At 44.2% G+C, this 23,786-nt stretch overlaps 1 protein-coding gene across 1 annotated transcript in view; it reads right to left on the bottom strand.

The window, feature by feature from the left end:
* Window positions 1–3,447, bottom strand: part of exoc6b (exocyst complex component 6B) — a 155,781-nt gene extending 152,334 nt beyond the window's left edge. Inside the window, exon 1 of the mRNA XM_065026007.1 lies at window positions 3,314–3,447. Within this exon, the coding sequence (XP_064882079.1) occupies window positions 3,314–3,402 (89 nt within the window). The 5' untranslated portion in view covers window positions 3,403–3,447. The remainder of the gene's footprint in view (window positions 1–3,313) is intronic.
* Between the last annotated feature and the right edge of the window lie 20,339 nt (window positions 3,448–23,786).

The raw sequence follows: 23,786 nt of genomic DNA, 5'->3' as shown, positions 1-23,786 counted from the left end.
GACACACAAAGTTGAATGACTAGCAGGGATGTAACGATTCACAAGTCTCTCCCCAATTCAAACGTTTAAAAATGCTCAGACACACCGGGTGGGATCGTCAAATATTTGCCTGCATGAGTGGCGCAGCGGTCTAAGGTCACTACAGGCACCCTGGTTCGAATCCAGGCTGTATAACGACCGGCCGTGGTTGTGCCGACCTATGGGACTCCCAATTGGCCCAGCGTCATAAATAACTGACTTGCCTAGTTAAATTAAGGAAAAAATATATTTAAAAAATATAGCTAATTTGTAAATGAGAAATATGTACACATTACTAGTTCACACCATCTGCTGATGATGACAAGTTAATTATTCAAGTTAATTAGTGGGTGATGGTGATTTCAGAACCACAGTGGGGGGGGGGACAAAACCCAGGCTACATTGCCCCCCCTAATCTGATGGCGATAGATGTCAGGTCTGTTTTAAGGCTCTAATCTGATGGCGATAGATGTCAGGTCTGTTTTAAGGCTCTAATCTGATGGCGATAGATGTCAGGTCTGTTTTAAGGCTCTAATCTGATGGCGATAGATGTCAGGTCTGTTTTAAGGCTCTAATCTGATGGCGATAGATGTCAGGTCTGTTTTAAGGCTCTAATCTGATGGCGATAGATGTCAGGTCTGTTTTAAGGCTCTAATCTGATGGCGATAGATGTCAGGTCTGTTTTAAGGCTCTAATCTGATGGCGATAGATGTCAGGTCTGTTTTAAGGCTCTAATCTGATGGCGATAGATGTCAGGTCTGTTTTAAGGCTCTAATCTGATGGCGATAGATGTCAGGTCTGTTTTAAGGCTCTAATCTGATGGCGATAGATGTCAGGTCTGTTTTAAGGCTCTAATCTGATGGCGATAGATGTCAGGTCTGTTTTAAGGCTCTAATCTGATGGCGATAGATGTCAGGTCTGTTTTAAGGCTCTAATCTGATGGCGATAGATGTCAGGTCTGTTTTAAGGCTCTAATCTGATGGCGATAGATGTCAGGTCTGTTTTAAGGCTCTAATCTGATGGCGATAGATGTCAGGTCTGTTTTAAGGCTCTAATCTGATGGCGATAGATGTCAGGTCTGTTTTAAGGCTCTAATCTGATGGCGATAGATGTCAGGTCTGTTTTAAGGCTCTAATCTGATGGCGATAGATGTCAGGTCTGTTTTAAGGCTCTAATCTGATGGCGATAGATGTCAGGTCTGTTTTAAGGCTCTAATCTGATAGGTGTAGATGTGTTTTTCCTTCGCTTCTGTCATTCAGATGTGAAATGAAAAAAAAATACATTAAAAAAAACAATATATATATAGCAGGTTACAAAGTAGAGCTTCGTAGCTACATTTTGGTGTGTGGGTTGTCACCCGTTTTCACGACGAGATGCTAGCTGTGTGAGGGACTGTTTGTTGGCTCGACGCTGTTCGCTGAGGTAACGCTCTGGGTGAAAGGTGAATTATCGTTTAAGTATTTCAAGTGTAAAACTACCAGAATTCAGTGGCTACAGTCTGAAATATATATATATATAGCTAAAATACCAGTGAATTGAAAATGTGTCACAACCATCTTGATTTGCAGCTGGCTAGCAGGCAGCTTACCTTAGAAGTAAGCTATGTTATTAGACTACTAGTGTAGCCTTCTATGTTATAGTTCAGACTAAGTGAGAAGTGTGTGTGTGTGTGTGTGTGTGTGTGTGTGTGTGTGTGTGTGTGTGTGTGTGGTGCGTGTGAGGAAGCAATTGGAAGATTGCAATTCACTAAATAATTTGCATTGTTCATCTGCATAAAGTAGTTTGAAACCATTTAATTAAATTAGAATGAAACGGTTTGTTTGGTATTGTACAAAGCATAAAGAGCGGTTTATAATATGACCACCCTACCTTAAATTATTGGTCTTAAAATGTATGGAATTATGTATTCCAGTATTGTCTCTTTTTTTGCATTTCATAAATTGTACTTGTAGTTGAAAAATCAGTCTTTTACATCAGCCCTGAAAATGTCAACAATATGAGATATTGGACAACAACAAAAAAAGTGTTGAATTGAAGAATCCAGACAGGTGATTTGGTATGGTTATTGGACTAGGGATTATGTTTGACCAGTCCGCCACCTTTTACAGATCACTTGAAAAATAAGACACTGTACCTCAGAAATGATAAATCCTCGTCAAATAAATAAAAATGTACTGTGTTCCTGAAAAGCTTTTCCATGACATGGAATACAAAGTATAACAATAGAACCACCTTTTCATTTTGTTACTCCCTTAAAAATCCCTAATAATAAACCCTGACGTGTTAGAAGACGTATTTTGGCAGTTCGTCAACTGTTTATTCACTTTGGCTAACTAACGTTAGCTGCTACCTAGTCAGGCTAGGTAGGGTAGTCAGGCTAGTCGGGCTAGGTAGGGAAGGTAGGGTAGTCAGGCTAGGTAGGGTAGTCAGGCTAGGTAGGGTAGTCAGGCTAGGTAGGGTAGTCAGGCTAGGTAGGGTAGTCAGGCTAGGTAGGGTAGTCAGGCTAGGTAGGCTAGTCAGGCTAGGTAGGGAAGGTAGGGTAGTCAGGCTAAGTAGGGTAGTCAGGCTAGGTAGGGAGGTAGGGTAGTCAGGCTAGTCAGGGAGTTAGGGTTGTTGTTGTTGGGCTAGTTAGGGTTGTTGTTGTTGGGCTAGTTAGGGTTGTTGTTGTTGGGCTAGTTAGGGTTGTTGTTGTTGGGCTAGTTAGGGTTGTTGTTGTTGGGCTAGTTAGGGTTGTTGTTGTTGGGCTAGTTAGGGTTGTTGTTGTTGGGCTAGTTAGGGTTGTTGTTGTTGGGCTAGTTAGGGTTGTTGTTGTTGGGCTAGTTAGGGTTGTTGTTGTTGGGCTAGTTAGGGTTGTTGTTGTTGGGCTAGTTAGGATTGTTGTTGGGCTAGTTGGGGTTGTTGTTGGGCTAGTTAGGGTTGTTAGGCTAGTTAGGGTTGTTAGGCTAGTTAGCACAGCTAATCGGATAACACACTTGTCAAGTGTTACTCTATTCTTTTTTTTATATGAACTGAAAACATATGTCCATGATCACTATAATTTGTTTGGCCAGAATAACAAAATGGTGTGTTTTGTCGTTAATTAGTTAGTTAACACAACTAGTTACAGCTTCTTCAACAAGTTTGAACCGGTTAGCAAAATAAATCTGTACCCCCGAAGAGGAGTTGTTAGCTTAGCCAAAGGGGAGAGATGGACTCTCTAGTCGCTATCAACTGTTCCCCGGTAACGGGGTTAAAAACTGCCTTTTTACACCAAATCATTACAAGAATACGTCCCGACTACCGGACTCTTTCTTACCGGAGTGTCGGTCCGATACAGTTCGTGTCTGTGCTCTCTATCTCCCGTAAGATACGTTCGTGTTCCGCTGCTATTTCAACGCTCGCCATGTTTCCATATCCTACCCGAACAAGACCACAGGGGGCGTGTTCATTACGGAAACCGTTTACCGACGCAAACAGAGCAAGCGAATGTTCTATTGGACAACATCAGGTTGGACAACTCCCCGTTTCGTTCCGTTTGGTTCAGTTTAGGAAACATTTTGCGTCGGAATGAATATACGCACCCCGGGACAGAGAAGAGACGCCGTTCCTGCGTCACCAAAAAACAAAAACCCAACGCAGATACAAGACTCTCCGTTTAATTCCCCTAGTTCCCTTTCCTTCCCTAGCTACTTGCCCAATTTCGCGTGATAAAGCCAGTTGCCTTCTTCTTCTACTTCCAAGAGAGCAAAAAAAAGTGCACTTTATAATAATGGATTTATGCAACAACAAAAATATTATTCGATATACACTTATTTGACAATCATAATGGTAAAGGGGCTTTACATTTCCTTGTTTTGACCATAAACGTCAGTCTTTGGTGGCAGTAGGACTCCTCCTATCGTCCATAAATCAAGGATTATTGGATACAAGCGAGGTAGCGGCAATGTTACGGTTCCCTTTCCTTTGCACGTTCATTGATAAATAATGCTGCCAATCAATAATAAAAGTTGGAGTTTGGTAAGTGACACTTCTAAACCGTGTTTTTGAAATCCAGTCCGTGTTTTACTTTTACCACGAGCCGTGGCAGGTGGGCGTGCGTGAGAAAGAGGCAAAGCCAGAAGGATAACTGGGCCCAAAACCTGTCTTCTCCAGCAGGTGGCGTTTTTTTTTTGCTGGCACAAATCTACTATCACACTTGACCCATCTACTTTTTTGCACTGCCTCAGCATACGACACCTTCTGCACTACTCTGACTCTGGCCACCTCAACCTGCCTCTCTCTCACCGGACACCGATCCCAAGCAACATGGGCACCACTACAGTTGACACACACAACTTTATCCACCGAAACTACGCAATCTTCTGTCCCATGCCCTCTTGCACACTTCCCACATCTTGGAATCTCCCGCTCCTACACACTGCTGCAACAGGACCATAAACGTGGCACCTGAAACACCACAGTGGGTTCGGCACAAAAGCTCTGATAGGATAACTGATATATCCTAACATGACTTTGTCAGGGGGTAAAGACTCTGATTCAAAACTCAAGGACAGACTGTGACACCTCTGTTTCACCACGCTCCCCACCGGGCCTACATCGCGCCAAACGACGGGCATCACAAACACCAGGAATCTTCAACTTCAATTGCTCCACCTCCACATAAATCACTCCTTTCAATGGTGCCCTGTTCCTAAAAGTAAATCAAGAAACACAGTTCTTGGCCCCGAGTTGCGTGGACACGGAGCACTCGCTCCCTCTGAGAGGAAGAAACACAGATATTGGCCCCGAGTTGCGTGGACACGGAGCACTCGCTCCCTCTGAGAGGAAGAAACACAGATCTTGGCCCCGAGTTGCGTGGACACGGAGCACTCACTCCCTCTGAGAGGAAGAAACACAAACAAAATCACAGTCCACTTCGGGTTACCTTCATCGATTTAACAGTATCCAACATACTTTCAACCCAACCTGATACCACATATGGATCAGCCAAAAAGGCTTGGATCCGCTTTCTCCAAGAATCTCACTCCCACCGGGCCAAACTCATCTTTATAATAACCATGTCAATTGATGCAAGGCTCGGGCTCCTCACCACACCTTCCACCTCAATCTCCCCCATCACTTCTATTTGACCTCCAGAACTCTGTCTGGTGGACATCTCACTCTGTTTGTACCTGACCCCAGTGTTCTACACCTCCTCATCTCCCTCTTAAAACATTTTTTTATCTTCATCTTCATCTAATTCAACGTCTCCTTTCCACATTGTCTGCCACCTCTTTTTCTTCATCTTCCTCCTCCATTCCTCCTCCTCCTTTTAAATCCTCCTTTCTGTGTTCCTTTTCCCAATATTCCTCTTCTCCCCGGCTTTGCTAGCGGCCTAGTTACATCCCGACGTAACTCAATCTCATTATCGTCCAGCTCACCTCGGTAACGTGTCTTCTCTCCGAGCGCTGACATTTTGAGAACATAAGGAATGCCACAACTCCCAAACTTTAAAAAATATATATATATTTTTTTTATCTTGCCTCTTCCCAACTGCCTTCCATTTTTTTAAAGACATTTATTTTATTGTTAGAGCCACTAAAGTATCCGGTCAATATAATGGAGCATCTGTGGTGAGGTTCAACGTGCATCATAAGGGAAACAACAGCAGAAACATTTTTGCATGTCAGACACCTGTTCATTTACGTGTGCATGTCAGACACCTGTCCATTTACGTGTGCATGTCAGACACCTGTCCATTTATGTGTGCATGTCAGACACCTGTCCATTTACGTGTGCATGTCAGACACCTGTTCATTTGTCATTAGTGGAAATGGACAAATGTAGCTAACGAGAGGATAAGGCCTTCAATCTTTGGTGACTTGTTTTGGACAGTATTAAAGTATAATGTTTAATACAGTATTAAAGTATATTGTTTTATACAGTATTAAAGTATATTGTTTTATACAGTATTAAAGTATATTGTTTTATACAGTATTAAAGTATATTGTTTTATACAGTATTAAAGTATACTGTTTAATACAGTATTAAATTATATTATTTTATACAGTATTAAAGTATATTGTTTAATACAGTATTAAATTATATTGTTTTATACAGTATCACATTACATTGTTTTGTACAGAATTTAAGTTTATTGTTACTTTGATTTTCTGACTTAAAACTGTCTTGTTTTATACAGTATAAAATCAAATGATATATGATATTGTGACTGTGACTCCTTCCCACCTCCCCTGTCTGTTTTGTATGTGTACTATGTAGCCTATCTGATGCTCTACAGGCTTTGGGCCTGTCTCTTCTCTCACAGCCCCAACAGAAGTTGTTAAACTCAGTAGACTGCTGTGTAGACGAGGCCCTGGAAGGCATCGTCTCGAGCCCTGGATGACTCTACTGAGGGGCCACGAGGTGGTGGTTAGAGCTGACCTGGAGGCCCTCAGGTGCCGGGTGGCCCTGTTGTCTGGAGGGGGGGTGGGGGTCTGGACACGAGCCAGCACACGGGGAGGTAAGACACAGGTAGCCCCGACCGGGACTCAAACCCGAGTCCATCGACTGTCAGTCCAACCATTCTTGGCAATCCTCTCATTGGCCGATAACATCTCAGTTGTTAGCGCTGCTTGAGCTTCCACACACACACACACACACACACACACACACACACACACACACACACACACACACACACACACACACACACACAGCTCCTTCAATCATTCGTCTCAGTGCAGAGCTGAGTGTTCCATTGGTTGTGACTAGAGGGCATACAGCTACAGGAAATTATTTTTTTGTAGCAGGTTAGGACAGCATTTTAGCTGACCCTGACCCTAACCCTTTCCTAACCTTAACCTATGTCTCCTAACCTAACACGTTACGTATCCTAACCCGCTGAGTAAAATCTCCTGACCTGCTACGAATAAGTAACTTCGGGTCGTAGGCATGTTCCATCCAAAAGCAGTTCACTTCCTCTCTCACAGCCAATCAGATGCATGTTTTACATTCTGACAGCCTATCAGACACCTTGTTCAGTTAATGTGGTGTATGGTGAAGGTGTGGCTCGTCGCTAATCTTGGGTCAGTTTTATATTTTCCACACATACAGTACCAGTCAAAGGTTTGGACCCATTCATGGGATTGTCTTTATTTTTTTCTATTTTCTACATTGTTGAATAATAGTAAAGACATCAAAACTATGAAATAACACATATGGAATCATGTAGTAACCAGGCAAATTAGTTTACATGGGTGGATCCCAAACTATATAAAGTTAAAGTAAAGTTATAAAAACAAACTAAGTTAGTTGTTCAAGACATTTTAAAGATAAAACAGATAAAATATTGTTGTTAAATATGTCAATGCATTTCTCAGAGAAAACCAGATCTGATTCAAAGGGGGTGTGGCAGAACTCTTCGAAGGGGGTGTGGCAGAACTCTTCAAAGGGGGTGTGGCAGAACTCTTCAAAGGGGGTGTGGCAGAACTCTTCAAAGGGGGTGTGGCAGAACTCTTCGAAGGGGGTGTGGCAGAACTCTTCAAAGGGGTGTGGCAGAACTCTTCAAAGGGGTGTGGCAGAACTCTTCAAAGGGGGTGTGGCAGAACTCTTCAAAGGGGGTGTGGCAGAACTCTTCGAAGGGGGTGTGGCAGAACTCTTCGAAGGGGGTGTGGCAGAACTCTTCGAAGGGGGTGTGGCAGAACTCTTCGAAGGGGGTGTGGCAGAACTCTTCGAAGGGGGTGTGGCAGAACTCTTCAAAGGGGGTGTGGCAGAACTCTTCAAAGGGGGTGTGGCAGAACTCTTCCACAAAAGACAGGTAGAATACATACGACTGTCTTCGATGAAACGTGGCTATCGAGGAGGGGAGGGGCCTCTTCTGTTCGCCTAATAACTAATGGACATATCCTTGACCACTGTTCAGGTCAGAGAGGACGGAGGAGTTGAGGAGAGGACAGTCTTTTGCACAAATGAGAATCTCCTCCATTCATCTCTTCTCTCAATTATTTTTATATCTCTGATGATTCCATTTTTATTTTATTTTAAATATTAATATCATGTCCACAGTGAATTTCTGCATGTTTTCCCCAAATGGACTGAATGAATTGACACCTTAGTTGTTTAATTGACCACACCCCTTTACACTTAGTAACCCCACCCCCCTCTTCCTCAACCAGTTATCGATTTCCGGGTCACCGAGGAGAGAACTTTTTGCCCAAATGAGGAAAAGCCTTATTCTCTACCTCACTCTTTCTCTCACTCCACCCTCACTTTCTCCGTTCACAGATAACGTGATCTAACAGCCAACGACTCACAGACACATTGTATCTTACCACAGGCACACACTCACAATTAATTGACAAAATCCACTTCTTTGGTTGTGAACTCACACTCTTAATGAGTCAACAGCAGCAATATGAGTTAAATTACCCTGTAAAAAGGCAGCAGAGATGTCGGCTTGTAATGCAGAGTTGACTTGTAAAGCTCGTCTGTGGCTGCAGAAGCCTGGTTCTGGGTTGACTACTAATATATTACACAGTACAGGACACTGCCTTATGTAGTGGTTCTACACCCCCATCTAGTGGTCGCGTGGTGCTATTACTGCACTGATACTAAATTGAACAATAGTTCAGAACGAGGAAGCAGGTCAACACAAGTTTAATTAGGAAAATGTTAAAGGGACGTTATGCATTTGCCACATCCATTAAAAAAATATATATGTTTTTACACCCGTTGCTTTTTGAAGAATATAACTTAGAAATGCTTCATTAACTCGGTTCAACGGTCGCACACAGAGCACAAAACATCAGAACCTAAAATGCTAAACTTTTGTTTTATGTTTGATTCGACGATTTCACATAGGTGGCGTAAAAGCAGTCGTTGATCAACCAATGGTGTGTTAGATACCACCCACAGATGCTTGATTGACAGCCCCTCATTATCATATTGGAGGAAGAAATACAGATAAAAAAATATAAAAGTTTGAATAATTAGATAATATGTAGATAAATAATTAAATAATAAATAATTAAATACAGTAGCAGTCAAAAGTTTGGACACACCTACCCATTCAAGGGATTTTCTATATTTTGACTATTTTATACATTGTAGAATAATAGTGAAGTCATCAAAACTATGAAATAACACATATGGAATCATGTAGTAACCCAGATTCGTCAAAGTAGCCACCCTTTGCCTTGATGACAGCTTTGCACACGCTTGGCATTCTCTCAACCAGCTTCACCTGGAATGCTTTTCCAACAGTCTTGATGGAGTTCCCACAAATGCTGAGCACTTGTTGGAAAAACCATTGAATGAGTAGGTGTCCAAGATTTTGACTGGTACTGTATATATATAAAAATATATATGTAAAATTGCAACACAGGTGACTCCTGATAACTGTAACAGCTTGGGACTGATGTGACAATGTGCACTAAACTAGAGAATGCAGTTATCAGGAGATATTATCCCTGTTCACACCACAGTGGTCTCAAAGCTCATCACTAAGCTAAGGACCCTGGGACTAAACACCTCCCTCTCAAACTGGATACTGGACTCCCTGACGGGCCGCCCCCAGGTGGTAAGGGTAGGTAACAACACATCCGCCACGCTGATCCTAAACACGGGGCCCCTCAGGGCTGCGTGCTCAGTCCCCTCCTGTACTCCCTGTTCACTCATGACTGCACGGCCAGGCACGACTCCAACACCATCATTAGTTTACCGATGACACAACAGTCTGATCACAGACAACAATGAGACAGTCTATAGGGAGGAGATCAGAGACCTGGCCGTGTGGTGCCAGGACAACAACCTCTCCCTCAACGTGATCAAGACAAAGGAGATGATTGTTGACTACGGTAAAAGGAGGGCCGAGCACGCCCCCATTCTCATCGACGGGGCTGTAGTGGAGCAGGTTGAGAGTTTCACGTTCCGTGGTGTCCACAACATCAACAAGCTAACATGGTCCAAGCACACCAAGACAGTCGTGAAGAGGGCATGACAAAACCTATTCCCCCTCTGGAGACTGATAATATTTTGCAGGGTCCTCAGATCCTCAAAAGGTTCTACAGCTGCACATCGAGAGCATCGTGACAGGTTGCATCACTGCCTGGATTGGCAACTGCTCAGCGTCCGACCGCAAGGCACTACAGGACCAAGCTTCCTGCCATCCAGGACCTCTATACCCCCTCACATTGACTCTGTACCAGTACCCCCTCACATTGACTCTGTACCAGTACCCCCTCACAGTGACTCTGTACCAGTACCCCCTCACGTTGACTCTGTACCACTACCCCCTCACGTTGACTCTGTACCAGTACCCCCTCACGTTGACTCTGTACCAGTACCCCCTCACGTTGACTCTGTACCAGTACCCCCTCACGTTGACTCTGTACCAGTACCCCCTCACGTTGACTCAGTAGCAGTACCCCCTCACATTGACTATGTACCAGTACCCCCTCACATAGACTCTGTACCAGTACCCCCTCACGCTGACTCTGTACCAGTACCCCCTCACGTTGACTCTGTACCAGTACCCCCTCACATAGACTCTGTACCAGTACCCCCTCACATAGACTCTGTACCAGTACCCTCTCATGTTGACTCTGTACCAGTACCCCCTCACGTTGACTCTGTACCAGTACCCCCTCACATAGACTCTGTACCAGTACCCCTCACGTTGACTCTGTACCAGTACCCCTCACATAGACTCTGTACCAGTACCCCCTCACAGTGACTCTGTACCAGTACCCCCTCACATTGACTCTGTACCAGTACCCCCTCACGTAGACTCTGTACCAGTACCCTCTCACGTTGACTCTGTACCAGTACCCCCTCACAGTGACTCTGTACCAGTACCCCCTCACGTTGACTCTGTACCAGTACCCCCTCACATAGACTCTGTACCAGTACCCTCTCACGTTGACTCTGTACCAGTACCCCCTCACAGTGACTCTGTACCAGTACCCCATCACATAGACTCTGTACCAGTACCCCCTCACATTGACTCTGTACCAGTACCCCCTCACATTGACTCTGTACCAGTACCCCCTCACATTGACTCTGTACCAGTACCCCCTCACAGTGACTCTGTACCAGTACCCCCTCACATTGACTCTGTACCAGTACCCCCTCACGTAGACTCTGTACCAGTACCCCCTCACATTGACTCTGTACCAGTACCCCCTCACGTAGACTCTGTACCATTCTTAAAACAAAGGACCAGGAATTCCTGTTTCTAATAAGGTGAAAACATCAACAGACTGAACAGCAGACCGGCGAGCTTCCTACAATACTGTGCAATGTTGAATCATTACATCATCATTCGAATCAAATCAAACTTTATTTACATAGACAGTTTAACAAAAAAGTAAATCCATCACACCTCACATCATCCATGACACCTCACATCATCCATGACACCTCACATCATCCATCACACCTCACATCATCCATCACACCTCACATCATCCATCACACCTCACATCATCCATCACAACCTCACATCATCCATCACACCTCACATCATCCATCACACCTCACATCATCCATCACAACCTCACATCATCCATCACAACCTCACATCATCCATCACACCTCACATCATCCATCACACCTCACATCATCCATCACACCCTCACATCATCCATCACACCTCACATCATCCATCACAACCTCACATCATCCATCACACCTCACATCATCCATCACACCCTCACATCATCCATCACACCTCACATCATCCATCACACCTCACATCATCCATCACAACCTATTCACACACATTTCATCTGACCGCCTATTATGAATGATCCAGAGTTGCTTTGCTTTCCTGAGACTGTTGTCCACATCCTGCCTTTTTAATTCCCATCTTCTTGACTGAAGATCTCGGCTTTCATCTTGTTTTCTTGTGGATATGTCTTCAGCCTCATGAGGGAATGTTTTTTAACCTCCAACTGAAGAGCCATGTTGTTTCTCTCCTGTGCCAGTCGGTTTATGAGCGGTGTTCTTCCCCTTCTGATATACATTTTCTCCCACAGTCACCACAGATTAAAAATTGTTTTCTCCTGTGTGAGTTAGTTTATGCATGGTTCCCGCGGCTACGGTTGTTTCCACGACATCTCAATAAAATTACGTTGAACCAACGTGGAATTAGACGTCGCACAACGATTTAAGTAAATAAATGTCACTTTGATATATTTAGGCTTGAAGTGACAAATGTCAACTTCCCACTTCATGCAAATCCATGTGAATGTGATTCCATTTTCTTATGATATGACTTACAAATTATTTTTGGTTTTTTTGTTCAATGTTATTACCCTTTACCCAGCAGCATGGCAATGTTTATTAATCAGAAACAGCTGACCAGTTCTTCTTCTTGGTGACTGAGATTAGCCAAGCAGTCTTGTGTCCATGGAGTTAATTACAAACTTGTTTTAGTACCGCTTCCTTTTTAAAAAAACTTTTTTTTATCGTAATTTGTATCTGTTCACTTATTTTTTTGCGCTAGTCTATTTAAAATATATATATATATGACAATTTTATAAATGTTATTATTGCGTGTTATGATAGCATTTTGCAAACCAGCTCCCCAATGGTTTCGTCCATTAGGGTTTGGCTTTACTTCGACTGCTTTGATTGGCTAGAAACCACAAGCGATAATAAACAGGAAACCAGTTCAAGGAATTTACAGTTAAGAGTTTTGTCATGTTGCTAGTAGATTATATATATATATTTTTTAAATGGCTGTCAAAGTAAGCGCACCGGCCATGAAATGAACTGCAACAATGTCCTTTTTGTTTTCAGTTGGTTTGAGGTCCAGACAGCAAACCTCAAATAAAGTGACGGCCTTTAATAGAGTCAATGCCTGCGCCCCTGCGGGAACTTAATTAATAATAATAATCCCCATAAAAATCTGTTGGGACGTAGCACGGGCTATGGTGGTGGTGGCGTCATCATGCTGTGGGTATGTTTTTCAGCAGCATGGACTGGGAGACTAGTCAGGATTGAGGGAAAGATGAGCGGAGCAAAGTACTGAGAGATGAAAACGTGCTCAGGACCTCTGACTGGGGTCACAGGGACAACAGCACACAGCCAAGACAACACAGGAGTGGGACGTAGCATGGGCTTCGTGTCTGCCGAAGTTGCCCTTCTGCGTCTGTAGTGGAAGGTGGCAGAGCTACAGCAGTGTTTGTCTGACCAGGAGACATCCCGAAAATTTGGTCTTCTCACAAAGATGTCTGTAGCTTACCAACTGCTTGGCCTATAAACTATTATGACATTTGGAAAGATAAGACTCACGAACACAATGGTGCTCCGTACTTCTGTTTGTAACGTCCGAACAATACTCTGGAAAGGTAAAACTCTCATGAGTTTCATGTTGATTGTTTTGCTCTAGGACGCCCACAAGCCTCACAAGACTTGTCTGAAGGTCCCCGGGAACCAGTTTTAAAAAATAATGGAAGTGTACAGTACATTTGGAAAGTATTCAGACCCCTTGACTTTTTCCACATTTTTGTTACGTTACAGCCTTATTTTAAAATGGACTAAAACATTTTTTTCCCCTCATCAATCTACATCACAATACCCCATAATGACATCACAATACCCCATAATGACATCACAATACCCCATAATGACATAGCAAAAAAAAAAGTTTTTTTTTGTTGAAATATTTCATTTACATAAGTATTCAGACCCTTTACTCAGTACTAAGTTGAAGCACCTTTGGAAGTGATGACAGCCTGTTTCCATTGATTATCCTTGAAATGTTTCTACAGCTTGATTGGAGTCCACTTGTGGTAAATTCAATTGATTGGGCGTGATTTTGGAAAGGCCTGTCTATATAAGGTCCCACAGTTGACAGTTCATGTCATAGCAAAAACCAAGCCATGAGGTTCGAAGGGATTGTCTGTAGAGCTCCGAGACAGGATTGTGTCGAGGCACAGACCTGGGGAACGGTACCAAAAGGTGTCTGCAGCATTGAAGGTCCCCAAGAACACAGAGGCCTCCATCATTCTTAAATGGAATAAGTTTGGAACCACCAAGACTCTTCCTAGAGCTGGTCGCCCGGCCAAACTGAGCAATCGGGGGAGAAGGGCCTTGGTCAGGGAGGTGACCAAGAACCCAATGGTCACTCTGACAGAGCTCTAGAGTTCCTCTGTGGAGATGGGAGAACCTTCCAGAAGGACAACTAACTCTGCAGCGGAAGACACTTCTCGGTAAAAGGCACATTACAGCCCGCTTGGAGTTTGCCAAAAGGCAAACAATATCCTCTGGTCTGATAAAACCAAGATTGAACTATTTGGCCTGAATGCCAAGCTTCACGTCTGGAGGAAACCTTGCACCATCCCTACGGTGAATCAGTGAATCATGGTGGTGGCAGCATCATGCTGTGGCGATGTTTTTCAGTGGCAGGGACTAGGAGACTAGTCAGGATTGAGGGAAAGATGAACGGAGCAAAGTACTGAGATATCCTTGGTGAAAACCTGCTCAGGACCTTAGACTGGGGTCACCTTCCAACAGGACAACGACCCTAAGCACACAGCCAAGACAACGCAAGACAACACAGGAGTGGCTTTGGGATAAGTCTCTGAATGTCCTTGAGTGGCCCAGCCAGAGTCAGGACTTGATCCCGATCGAACATCTATGGAGAGACCTGAAAATTGCTCTGCAGCATCGCTCCACATCCAACCTGACAGAGTTTGAGCGGATCTACCGAGAAGAATGGGAGAAACTCCCCAAATACAAGTGTGACAAGCTTGTAGCATCATACCCATGAAGACTTGAAGCTGTCATCACTTCCAAAGGTGCTTCAACATAGTACTGAGTAAAGGGTCTGAATACTTATGCAAATGAAATATTTATAAAATATGTCCAGACTTTCTAGGTGATCTCAAGTACTCATTTACTCTGTCTTTAATGCTTTTTCGGGTTACAACAGTGATGGACAGAAACTTCTGAGACAGTATTATTAATGATGAACACCCGGAGGTTCACTGGCAAGCCACATTTACCTCGGGATGCATCCCAGTTGGTTTTCTTTGTCCAATTGTGGTATCTACGGTTACACATCCTTGGAATCGCAGAGCAGCATAACCGGTCCGGACAACCCTTGCTGTGCTTGGTGAGCAATTCGTCAAGTTCTGTTGTCAGAAGAGGAATGGAAATGTCAGGGTGAACCGACGACCTGACGAACCCGCCTGTCGGAGGTGGGATGAGGAGTGTGACTCCAGCTTACAATAGGCCATCTGGAATCTGCGGGCATCACGGCACAACATCAGCTGTAATGTTTCAGAGCATTAACCACGTGTGTTTTCTTTAAAAAAAGTTTATATATTTATATATATATATATATATATATATATATATTTTATAATATTTTAGGGGGTGGATCAGTCATAGAACCTCTTTGGGCTATGTAGGGCGCTAGAGACCCACCTCGCCAACATCCGGTGAAATTGCAGAGCACAAAATTCAAAATACAAAAATCGTAATATTAAACATTCATGAACATACATGTATACCTGTATCATTTAAAAGCTTAATTTCTTGTTAATCCAACCGCATTGTCAGATTTAAAAAAAAGATTTATGGCGAAAGCATACCATGCGATTATCTGAGGACAGCGCCACGCATAAATAAATCACTTACCTTTGAAGATCTTCCTCTGTTTGCAATCCCAAGGGTCCCAGCTACACAACAAGGTTGTTTTGTTCGATAAAGTCCTTCTTTATATCCCAAAAAAGTCAGTTTAGTTGGCGCATTTGATTCAGTAATCCACCCGTTCCACTAGTTCAACATGCATACAAAGGAATCCCAAAAGTTACCAATTAACTTTATCCAAACAAGTCAAAAAAACATTTCTAATTAAACCTCAGGTTAATATAATATAATAATAATATGTAAATAAATGTTCAAATTTAAGACTAGTAGTATGTTCAATACCGGAGATAAATAACGAGGTGCCCTCATCCACAAGACTACAGTAAAAAATATAAAAAAATACTTGAAAAATGACAAAATACTAATTCATTTTTCAAGCATTTCAATGGGTGGTGACATCCAAAAAAAAAAAATGCTGGATGAATTCTCCTCGGGTTTTCACCTGCCATATCAGTTCTGTTACTCACATACATTATTTTAACAGTTTTAGAACCTTCAGAGTATTTTCTATCCAATACTACCAATTATATGCTTCCTTCTGGGCCTGAGTAGCAGGTAGTTTACTTTGGGCATATCAGTCATCCAAACTTTTGAATATTGCCCCCTAGCCTTAAGAAGTTTTAATATCGTTGATTGATTGTTCCTTCCGTAAATGTAATTGTCTGCATCATTTCCAATCCCCCATATATTTTTTGGGGTAAACATATATACTCAACAACAAAAATAAATATCCCTTTTTCAGGACCCTGAGGAAGTTTCTTTTTTTGCTGAGTTTATATATATATATATACATTACCATTCAAAAGTTTGGGGTCACTTAGAAATGTCATTTTTTTTAAAGAAAAGCAAATTTTTTGTCCATTAAGATAACATCAAATTGATCAGAAATACAATGTAGACATTAATTAATTAAGTTAATGTTATAAATGGCTAATCCAAGTTTATCATTTTAAAACTGAAAACTCATTTGCAATTATTAGAAAACCCTTTTGCAATTATGTTAGCACTGTTGAAAATGTTTCTGCTGATTAAAGAAGCAATTAAACTGTCCTTCTTTAGACTAGTTGAGTATCTGGAGCATCAGCATTTGTGGGTTCGATTACAGGCTCAAAATGGCCAGAAACAAAGCACTTTCGTCTGAAACTTTCCAGTCTATTCTTGTTCTGAGAAATAAATAAAGGCTATTCCATGCGAGAAATTGCCAAGAAACTGAAGATCGCATACAATGTTGTGTACAACTTCCTTCACAGAACAGCGCAAACTGGCTCTAACCAGAATTTAAAGAGGAGTGGGAGGCCCCAGTGCACAACTGAGCAAGAGGACAAGTACATTAGTGTCTAGTTTGAGAAACAGACGCTTCACAAGTCTTCAACTGGCAGCTTCATTAAATAGTACCCTTCAAAACGAGTCTCAACGTCAACAGTGAAGAGGCGACTCCGGGATGCTGGCCTTGTTATGTTACCGTTCTGAGTTAGATTCTCCATAAGGCCTACTCACACATTCCAATCCACACAGAGGACAAAGGATTTTGTCTGCTGCCTTAAGATTTACAATGGGCGTGAGGTGTCATAAAAAAAAAACATTGAGCATGTCTGGGACCTGTTGGATCGGAGGGTGAGGGCTAGAGCCTTTCCCCCCTGAAATGTCAGGGAACTCCCATATTTTTCATCGCATATCTCTTTAAAAACATTTTGCTAAACCTAAGCTTCCAAATTCTCTCCTGCAACCCGCCTCACCCAATGTAGCTATTTTTCCTAAAGTATTTATATTTACTTCGGAACCGGAACCCCTCAACTGAAGCTAGCCAGCTAACCACCAGCTATGCTAGCGGTCTTCAGCTAACCGGTCATCAGCTAACCTTCAGCCCGGAAAGCTCTCGCCAGTTCGAACAACGCGACTTTAACCAGAGCATAACGGACCTATTTATTTTTCATCCCCGGATTCATCCCCGGATTCCCACCGCAAACGGAACATTTTTTCAGCTGGATCTTCACAACTAGCTAGCTAGCGTTTCCATCCACTTAGCTTGAAGCTAGCCCGGCCAGAGCACCTGTAGCATACTCCTGGGCTACAATACCCGGGCCCACGACCGGTCTATCGATGTCACCGCATGAAGAGGAATAAACAGACTCACCCCATCGCGACGTCCCCCAAAGGCTAACTCTCTAGCCCTCGCTATCTCCCTGCTTGCTAATTCGGCCTGCTAACTGCTAGCTTGTCTAGCTCCGGTCCGCTAACTGCTACCTTGTCTAGGCCGGGCCTACGAACTGTTAGCTTGTTAGCACAGGCCTGCTGACCGTCTGAATCGCCGCGTCCCAAACACTCACTAGACCCATATTTACTCTCTATCTCTTTTTGATTTTTAATTTGTTTATACCTTCCGGAAACCTGCCTCACCCAATGTGATACGGAATCGCTATTATTTTTAATTTTTTAGAACACACTCAAGAACCTCCAGACGCTAACCAGCTAACTAGCTACAAGCTATTTAGTCATTGTTTGTTTTTTCTTCAACCTGGATAACACTCGCCAGTCCAGCTTCCCTGCCCATCCACCGCTGCCCCCTGGACACTGATCTCTTGGCTACATAGCTGATGCACGCTGGACTGTCCATTAATCACGGTACTCCATTCTGCTTGTTTGTTTTATCTGTCGGCCCCGTTGCCTAGTCAACGCCATTTTACCTGCTGTTTGTTGTGCTAGCTGATTAGCTGTTGTTGTCTCACCTACTGTTTTAGCTAGCTTTCCCAATTCAACACCTGTGATTACTGTAAGCCTCGCTGTATGTCTCTCTCAAATGTCAATATGCCTTGTATACTGTTGTTCAGGTTAGTTATCATTGTTTTAGTTCACAATGGAGCCCCTAGTTCCACTCTTCATACCCCTGTTACCTCCTTTGTCCCACCTCCCACACATGCGGTGATCTCACCCATTACAACCAGCATGTCCAGAGATACAACCTCTCTCATCATCACCCAGTGCCTGGGCTTACCTCCGCTGTACCCGCACCCCACCATACCCCTGTCTGCGCATTATGCCCTGAATATATTCTACCATGACCAGAAACCTGCTCCTCTTATTCTCTGTCCCCAACGCTCTAGGCGACCAGTTTTGATAGCCTTTAGCCGCACCCTCATACTACTCCTTCTCTGTTCCGCGGGTGATGTGGAGGTAAACCCAGGCTCTGCATGTCCCCAGGCACCCTCATTTGTTGACTTCTGTGATCGAAAAAGCCTTGGTTTCATGCATGTCAACATCAGAAGCCTCCTCCCTAAGTTTGTTTTACTCACTGCTTTAGCACACTCTGCTAACCCTGATGTCCTTGCCGTGTCTGAATCCTGGCTCAGGAAGGCCACCAAAAATCCAGAGATTTCCATACCCAACTATAACATCTTCCGTCAAGATAGAACTGCCAAAGGGGGAGGAGTTGCAGTCTACTGCAGAGATAGCCTGCAAAGTAATGTCATACTTTCCAGGTCCATTCCCAAACAGTTCAAACTACTAATTTTGAAAATTACTCTCTCCAGAAATAATTCTCTCACTGTTGCCGCCTGCTACCGACCCCCCTCAGCTCCCAGCTGTGCCCTGGACACCATTTGTGAATTGATCGCCCCCCATCTAGCTTCAGAGTTTGTTCTGTTAGGTGACCTAAACTGGGATATGCTTAACACCCCTGCAGTCCTACAATCTAAGCTAGATGCCCTCAATCTCACACAAATCATCAAGGAACCCACCAGGTACAACCCTAACTCTGTAAACAAGGGCACCCTCATAGACGTCATCCTGACCAACTGGCCCTCCAAATACACCTCCGCTGTCTTCAACCAGGATCTCAGCGATCACTGCCTCATTGCCTGTATCTGCCACGGAGCCGCAGTCAAACGACCACCCCTCATCACTGTCAAACGCTCCCTAAAACACTTCTGTGAGCAGGCCTTTCTAATCGACCTGGCCCGGGTATCCTGGAAGGACATTGACCTCATCCCGTCAGTTGAGGATGCCTGGTCATTCTTTAAAAGTAACTTCCTCACCATTTTAGATAAGCATGCTCCGTTCAAAAAATGCAGAACTAAGAACAGATACAGCCCTTGGTTCACTCCAGACCTGACTGCCCTCGACCAGCACAAAAACATCCTGTGGCGGACTGCAATAGCATCGAATAGTCCCCGTGATATGCAACTGTTCAGGGAAGTCAGGAACCAATACACGCAGCCAGTCAGGAAAGCTAAGGCCAGCTTCTTCAGGCAGAAGTTTGCATCCTGTAGCTCCAACTCTAAAAAGTTCTGGGACACTGTGAAGTCCATGGAGAACAAGAGCACCTCCTCCCAGCTGCCCACTGCACTGAGGCTAGGTAACACGGTCACCACCGATAAATCCATGATTATCGAAAACTTCAATAAGCATTTCTCAACGGCTGGCCATGCCTTCCGCCTGGCTACTCCAACCTCGGCCAACAGCTCCCCCCGCAGCTCCTCGCCCAAGCCTCTCCAGGTTCTCCTTTACCCAAATCCAGATAGCAGATGTTCTGAAAGAGCTGCAAAACATGGACCCGTACAAATCAGCTGGGCTTGACAATCTGGACCCTCTATTTCTGAAACTATCCGCCGCCATTGTCGCAACCCCTATTACCAGCCTGTTCAACCTCTCTTTCATATCGTCTGAGATCCCCAAGGATTGGAAAGCTGCCGCAGTCATCCCCCTCTTCAAAGGGGGAGACACCCTGGACCCAAACCGTTACAGACCTATATCCATCCTGCCCTGCCTATCTAAGGTCTTCGAAAGCCAAGTCAACAAACAGGTCACTGACCATCTCGAATCCCACCGTACCTTCTCCGCTGTGCAATCTGGTTTCCGAGCCGGTCACGGGTGCACCTCAGCCACACTCAAGGTACTAAACGATATCATAACCGCCATCGATAAAAGACAGTACTGTGCAGCCGTCTTCATCGACCTTGCCAAGGCTTTCGACTCTGTCAATCACCATATTCTTATCGGCAGACTCAGTAGCCTCGGTTTTCGGATGACTGCCTTGCCTGGTTCACCAATTACTTTGCAGACAGAGTTCAGTGTGTCAAATCGGAGGGCATGCTGTCCGGTCCTCTGGCAGTCTCTATGGGGGTGCCACAGGGTTCAATTCTCGGGCCGACTCTTTTCTCTGTATATATCAATGATGTTGCTCTTGCTGCGGGCGATTCCCTGATCCACCTCTACGCAGACGACACCATTCTATATACTTTCGGCCCATCATTGGACACTGTGCTATCTAACCTCCAAACGAGCTTCAATGCCATACAACACTCCTTCCGTGGCCTCCAACTGCTCTTAAACGCTAGTAAAACCAAATGCATGCTTTTCAACCGATCGCTGCCTGCACCCGCATGCCCGACTAGCATCACCACCCTGGATGGTTCCGACCTTGAATATGTGGACATCTATAAGTACCTAGGTGTCTGGCTAGACTGCAAACTCTCCTTCCAGACTCATATCAAACATCTCCAATCGAAAATCAAATCAAGAGTCGGCTTTCTATTCCGCAACATGGCCGATTCCCCTCTTTCCACTGGGATTCTCTGCCTCTACCCTGTTACGGGGGCTGAGTCACTGGCTTACTGGGGCTCTCTCATGCCGTCCCTGGGGGGTGCGTCACCTGGGTGGGTTGATTCACTGTTGTGGTCGGCCTGTCTGGGTTGGCGCCCCCCTTGGGTTGTGCCGTGGCGGAGATCTTTGTGGGCTATACTCGGCCTTGTCTCAGGATGGTAAGTTGGTGGTTGAAGATATCCCTCTAGTGGTGTGGGGGCTGTGCTTTGGCAAAGTGGGTGGGGTTATATCCTTCCTGTTTGGCCCTGTCCGGGGGTGTCCTCGGATGGGGCCACAGTGTCTCCTGACCCCTCCTGTCTCAGCCTCCAGTATTTATGCTGCATTAGTTTATGTGTCGGGGGGCTAGGGTCAGTTTGTTATATCTGGAGTACTTCTCCTGTCCTATTCGTTGTCCTGTGTGAATCTAAGTGTGCGTTCTCTAATTCTCTCCTTCTCTCTTTCTTTCTCTCTCTCGGAGGACCTGAGCCCTAGGACCATGCCCCAGGACTACCTGACATGATGACTCCTTGCTGTCCCCAGTCCACCTGGCCATGCTGCTGCTCCAGTTTCAACTGGCCTGGGCCCTAGGACCATGTCCCAGGACTACCTGACATGATGACTCCTTGCTGTCCCCAGTCCACCTGGCCATGCTGCTGCTCCAGTTTCAACTGTTCTGCCTTACTATTATTCAACCATGCTGGTCATTTATGAACATTTGAACATCTTGGCCACGTTCTGTTATAATCTCCACCCGGCACAGCCAGAAGAGGACTGGCCACCCCACATATGCTCTCTCTAATTCTCTCTTTCTTTCTCTCTCTCGGAGGACCTGAGCCCTAGGACCGTGCCCCAGGACTACCTGACATGATGACTCCTTGCTGTCCCCAGTCCACCTGACTGTGCTGCTGCTCCAGTTTCAACTGTTCTGCCTTATTATTATTCGACCATGCTGGTCATTTATGAACATTTGAACATCTTGGTCATGTTCTGTTATAATCTCTACCCGGCACAGCCAGAAGAGGACTGGCCACCCCACATAGCCTGGTTCCTCTCTAGGTTTCTTCCTAGGTTTTGGCCTTTCTAGGGAGTTTTTCCTAGCCACCGTGCTTTTACACCTGCATTGTTTGCTGTTTGGGGTTTTAGGCTGGGTTTCTGTACAGCACTTTGAGATATCAGCTGATGTACGAAGGGCTATATAAATAAATTTGATTTGATCTACAAAATGGCTTCCAACACTATACTCAGCAAACTGGATGCAGTCTATCACAGTGCCATCCGTTTTGTCACTAAAGCACCTTATACCACCCACCACTGCGACTTGTATGCTCTAGTCGGCTGGCCCTCGCTACATATTCGTCGCCAGACCCACTGGCTCCAGGTCATCTACAAGTCCATGCTAGGTAAAGCTCCGCCTTATCTCAGTTCACTGGTCACGATGGCAACACCCATCCGTAGCACGCGCTCCAGCAGGTGTATCTCACTGATCATCCCTAAAGCCAACACCTCATTTGGCCGCCTTTCGTTCCAGTACTCTGCTGCCTGTGACTGGAACGAACTGCAAAAATCTCTGAAGCTGGAGACTTTTATCTCCCTCACCAACTTCAAACATCAGCTATCTGAGCAGCTAACCGATCGCTGCAGCTGTACATAGTCTATTGGTAAATAGCCCACCCATTTTCACCTACCTCATCCCCATACTGTTTTTATTTATTTACTTTTCTGCTCTTTTGCACACCAATATCTCTACCTGTACATGACCATCTGATCATTTATCACTCCAGTGTTAATCTGCAAAATTGTAATTATTCGCCTACCTCCTCATGCCTTTTGCACACATTGTATATAGACTCCCCTTTTTTTTCTACTGTGTTATTGACTTGTTAATTGTTTACTCCATGTGTAACTCTGTGTTGTCTGTTCACACTGCTATGCTTTATCTTGGCCAGGTCGCAGTTGCAAATGAGAACTTGTTCTCAACTAGCCTACCTGGTTAAATAAAGGTGAAATAAAAAAAATAAAAAATAAAAATTATTAATAGGGAAAAAATTCATACAATTAGCTTTGGTTGGAGGAGATGGAGGAGCCTGAAACGAAAACATATTCTTAAAGTACTTTACTTCCTCTTTCAAATATCGTTTGGTGAATCATGCGTGACTCCATCATTTGTAACAAGTTTCAATACATTTTTTTTGGTAGCTTGATTGAAAAAGAATTGAAAAAGAATTTGGGGCATTTCCCCCCCATTTTCCATCCAGTTTGCTCTATTTTTTATAACATATTACACTGGATCTTTCTAGAATATATTTTTGTTTTTCCTCTAACTTATTCTGAGCCTCTATGTTGCTGTGATAGCAATAAAAACTACCGTGTGTTCTCTTGTTTTGTACTGTTCTGTAGTTTCGCCCCAATGACTCGTCTGACAAACGAAGGACTTTGCGTCCTGCAGGCCCAGGCATGGATCAAAGCTGGCGAGACATTCAATGACGTCCTCTTCACAAACGAATCAACCGTGGCCCTTGAGCAATTTTTTTATTTTACCTTTATTTAACCAGGCAAGTCAGTTTTAAGAA

This window comes from Oncorhynchus nerka, linkage group LG12 (assembly GCF_034236695.1).
Source record: "Oncorhynchus nerka isolate Pitt River linkage group LG12, Oner_Uvic_2.0, whole genome shotgun sequence".
In the NCBI taxonomy this organism is placed as follows: Eukaryota; Metazoa; Chordata; class Actinopteri; order Salmoniformes; family Salmonidae; genus Oncorhynchus; species Oncorhynchus nerka.
The sequence above is the reverse complement of the archived record's forward strand: the minus strand, read 5'-3'. Positions and strand labels throughout refer to the sequence as shown.